The sequence below is a fragment of the Salvelinus sp. IW2-2015 genome, unplaced genomic scaffold (assembly GCF_002910315.2).
Source record: "Salvelinus sp. IW2-2015 unplaced genomic scaffold, ASM291031v2 Un_scaffold3520, whole genome shotgun sequence".
Lineage (NCBI taxonomy): Eukaryota > Metazoa > Chordata > Actinopteri > Salmoniformes > Salmonidae > Salvelinus > Salvelinus sp. IW2-2015.
This window is the reverse complement of record NW_019944800.1, coordinates 30,271-34,997: the sequence shown is the minus strand read 5'-3', so window position 1 is coordinate 34,997 and position 4,727 is coordinate 30,271. Positions and strand designations below refer to the sequence as shown.

Sequence of the window (4,727 nt, the reverse complement as noted above, 5' to 3'; positions counted from 1 at the left end):
TTTCAATCGGTTACGTCACTTGCTCTGAGACTTGAAGTAGGGTTTCCCCTTGCTCTGCAAGGGCCGCGGCCTTTGTGGAGCGATGGGTAACGATGTTTCGTGGGCGACCGTTGTTGATGTGTGCAGAAGGTCCCTGGTTCGCGTCGGGGCGAGGGGACGGTTTAAAGTTATACTGTTACACATGGAACATGACAGGAACAGCGTCAGAACCGGGTAATACGAAGACAAACGACAATGAATGCAGAAGCAGGGAACGGAGCTGAGAAACAGACAGTATAAGGGAGGTAACAACACAGGTGATTGAGTCCAATGAATCGCTGATGCGCGTGACCAGGGAAGCAGCTGTGCGTAATGATGGTGGCAGGAGTGCATAATCCCGGGCAGCCTGGCGCTCGAGGGAGAGCAGGAGCAGGCGTGACAGATATCCCTTTAAAGGAAGTTATCAGATAACTCTGTGTTGGTTTCTTTCATAAGGTCCCAATCTCAAAAAAAGGAGGGCAAAAAAATACTATGATGAAAAAATACTATGATGACACTGCAAATACCAAAAGCCCCACAAGAATGATGTCTGACCTCTTGAAATCATAGCATCTCTTCTACTCTCTGTTGCTCTCTGTGCTGATTCTCTTTGAAGAAGTTCACTTTGCCGGAAAACTGAATAATATGAATCATTTGCAATTCTCTATACAGCTGTATTTCCTCTGTCAGTCCTGTTCCTGTTGCTAGTGTATATTATGTAGCATACGTTTGCTTATTTTTCTGTCTAAAAGCCCACCTTCACTGTTAAATATACAAATAAATTACACCCGTCTCTGATTCCCATGTCTGAGAAAACGAATGGATTTCTAGTTGGTAAATAAACACTTGAAATGAATGGAATAGCTCAGATGCCCTTGTAATTGGCTCATTAATGGGGTTGATGCCAACAGAAACAAACACTGTGACTGTACCACAATGGGAGTGGATGGTGGAGAAGTAGTGACATTGGTGGCTAGAGTCCAGGGCCCAGGTCAAAGTTGAATAAGTGTTTAGGTAACAGAGGATGCCTGTTCTCATGAGACTCTAGATCCTCAGGAAAGATCTCCCTCCCTGATATGTACACACAAACATACATGGTTACTTTATCTGAGTTGTGTCTCAAATTGCACCCTATTCCCTATATACCCTATATAGTGCACTACTTCTGGCCAGGATTTTGGTCAAAACTACAGCACTATATAAGGAATAGGGTGCAATTTGGGACGCAGCCCTGGACTGCATACACACTGACGTCCACATGATCCAATGGAATTGGCTTTATAATGTCCGACAGACTTTTCCCATCCAGTATCAAGTTAGAGTATTTATTTAGATCACCTCATCAAGTAATACAACAACAATGATGGGAATATAATTGTTTCCACAGGGGACTGATGTTTTGTTCATGAATGTTTTGTAGATGCAGTCTTCAGTCTTTAGAGAATATCACACCATCTAAACATCATTACAACATGATTACGATATTGGTTTATGTTAAGATTTCCAAGAATGTTTTCCAGAATATTCAGTGTATGATTCAGAATTCCTCAACTAAAAATGCCATGGTAAATAGGTGTGGGCTAGTTGTGTTGATCTGCAAAATGAACCCACTAAACTCCATATTGTTTTTTTGTTTTTTTCAGGCCGCGGGGCCAACCACAGAACCATGGAGCCTGCCTATACTGGGATGTCACTGGATAACTCTACCTCAACAGTAATGCCCATGGCGACCTCTGCCGGCAACACCAATGTGAGCAGAGAGCCGTACATGCACCGCCTGGCCCATCTAGACGAGGGTCTCTACAATGACTTCTACAGCCTGTGGATCTGTCTGGTGGTGGTCAACACACTCATCTTCATGGTGGGAATGGTTCTCAACACCCTGGCCCTGTACGTGTTCTGCTTCCGTACCAAGCCCAAGACCACCTCAGTCATCTACACCATCAATCTGGCTGTCACAGACCTACTGGTTAACCTCTCCCTGCCCACACGTATCATTCTCTACTACAGTGGGGGAAAGTGCCTCAACTGCTCCTACGTGCATATATTCAGCTACTTTGTCAASATGTACTGCAGCATCCTCTTCCTCACCAGTATATGTGTGGACAGATACCTGGCCATAGTACAGGTTGAGGCCTCTAGGAAGTGGAGGAACCCTAACGTGGCCAAGGGGGTGTGCATTTTCATCTGGCTCTTCGCTATCGTGGTCACCTACTCCTTCCTCACCACGGCGTTCCGACACGCGGGCTGCTGCGTCTCCAAGCTCTTCGTCCTGACCGTCTTCGAGTTCTTCCTCCCCTTGGTCGTCATTGTGGTGTTCACCGTGCGCATCATGTGTGCCCTGTCCAACTCCAGTCTGATGCAGCAGAGCAGAGAGAGGCGYGTGCGGGCCGTGCAGCTCCTCACCACTGTCCTGGTCATCTTCACCATCTGCTTCACCCCGTTCCACGTCAGGCAGGTGCTGGTGTACTTCTACCCCGACATGCCCCACCACGTCATTGTCTACCACGTCACCGTCACCCTCAGCAGCCTGAACAGCTGCATGGACCCCATCGTCTACTGCTTCGTCACCAACAACTTCCAGTCCAGCATGAGGGGCTTCTTCCGCAAGGCGGAGGCAGAGCTGGAGCAGACCAGTGGGAACATCATCAGCATGCAGAATAGCTCCAAGGGCTCGGGGACTGTCACGGCTATCGCTCACAGTGTGATGATGAACGTCCTGTCCTCCTCCTCTCCCCAGCATGGGAACCACATAGCGTTAGAATGAGAAAGGGATGGGAAGATTGAGGAATGGGATGTTCAGTGTTCAGTGTTCAGAGAGAGATGGACTTCTATTGCCTAACTGTGAGACTCTGGAGTGCAATTGACATACTACAGTAGGCTATTCTCCCATTTGAGAAAATGCTTTCCTGCTTATATTATTGTAGCCTATTGTTGGCTTGGAGAATGAAGTACTTGAAGACATTTTCGGACAAGAAACGTTATTTCTCCTGTGTTGGCCTACACCAGTCACGATGGAGGGCATTGACACCGAATACGACCTATAATGTGTTTATTGCAGCTGTTATACCAGCTGCTCCTGCATGATCATCTGAGGAGTATTTGTTTACTTTGATCCTAGATCGTATGAACCTCTGACAAAATAGACAAGTAATATTCTACTGCATTGCTATGGAAACAAATAGAAATATATGATAGACAGCTTCTGTAGATTAATGTGTGACATTGTTGTCACAATACATATTTATCGTCAGCCTTCTCAGAAACTGGTTTTATGTAAAGCTTATATTACTGGCAAATATTACCAAACCAATTGTTCAGAAACATATAGAATAAAACATACAAAACCTTATTGATTTCATAGCATGAACTAATTTAGTTTTTATTACTGTTGGAGGGCCAGTGGTGTGCACTCTTCACTCTGCCCCAGGGCAGTGAAGGGGATATTTATTGCACTGTGTAGGGTGCCTTGTTTCGGCTGGGACATTAAACGGTTGTCCTGACTCTCTGTGGTCATAAAACATATCATGGCACTTATTGTAATAGTAGGGATGTTAGCCTAGTGGTTAGAGCGTTGGACCAGTAACCGAAAGGTTGCACGTTCAAATCCCCGAGCTGACAAGATAAAACAAATCATTCGTTCTGCCCCTGAACAAGGCAGTTAACCCACTGTTCCTAGGCCGTCATTGAAAATAAGAATTTGTTCTTAACTGACTTGCCTAGTTAAATAAAGGTAAAACGTATATATTTTTTTATAAATAACTAAATTCCCAACCTGGTCCCATTCCATCATGGCCATCTAATCACCTCCCTCATTCCTAATTGGCATAATATAACTCACCTCTCCACCTGATTGTGGTGAGCGTTCTGGCACAAAAATGGTCGCCATGCATCACCCAGGTGGGTGCTGCACATTGGTGGATGAGATGAGTTTGACCTTTACTATATAAAGCGCTTTGAGTAACCGTAGAAACGCGCTATATAAATCCACTCAATTATTATTATGTTTGTTACAATTATCACAGGACAAAAAAAATGCTACTGAATGTTGTGTACATTTGTTGAATAGCATCCAAGCTTGCCTCCCATTGGATAGAATTAGAGCAATTGGTCATGGATTTTAGTGATGTCAGTAGGTACTGCTTTTTTACGGTGGCAATTAATGAGATTGGGCAATGCATTTTGTCATTGGACTGGGCATCAGCGTGTTGAAACAGCTAGCAAACTGAGGCTACTCGGGCACACCGACGACTAAGGAACGTGAATACTTCTTTACATTGGAAAGGGGATCAGGTATATTCGATTTGTGTATCTTTATCARCATTCGGTAGCCYATCCCAGGTTAGCTGGTTATCTACGGGTTACATTCATCATAGCTAGCTAAAATACCGTAGCTACCTAGCTAGCTTCTAAGCTAACGTTAACTAGCTAGTTAGCTACCGTCTGATCATGTGAACACACCTGTCCGTTGTATCATTAGCGTTCGTGACAGCWTGTACAATCTACTACACACCAACGTTAATARCAGAGATGGTCTATATTGTAGCGGGCTTTGACGTTAGATATGGGGATAGTGATACCAATAATATACCGGTAACTCATGCCAGAACAGTTTGATAGCATAGTTAGCTAACGTTACAGACTGAGGAAGTTAGCTAGCTCTTTAGCTTGCAAACTTGGCTAGCTTCTGTAACGTTCGCTAATTTAGC

General features: G+C 44.6%; 1 protein-coding gene across 1 annotated transcript; it reads left to right on the top strand.

Annotated features, from left to right (window-relative positions):
- Nucleotides 1-1,410: 1,410 nt before the first annotated feature.
- LOC112076024 (G-protein coupled receptor 20-like) lies at nt 1,411-3,346 on the top strand. The gene has a single exon (XM_024142918.2). It carries the CDS (start codon nt 1,685-1,687, stop codon nt 2,783-2,785), a length of 1,101 nt encoding a protein of 366 aa, XP_023998686.1. The 5' UTR covers nt 1,411-1,684; the 3' UTR covers nt 2,786-3,346.
- Nucleotides 3,347-4,727: the final 1,381 nt, after the last annotated feature.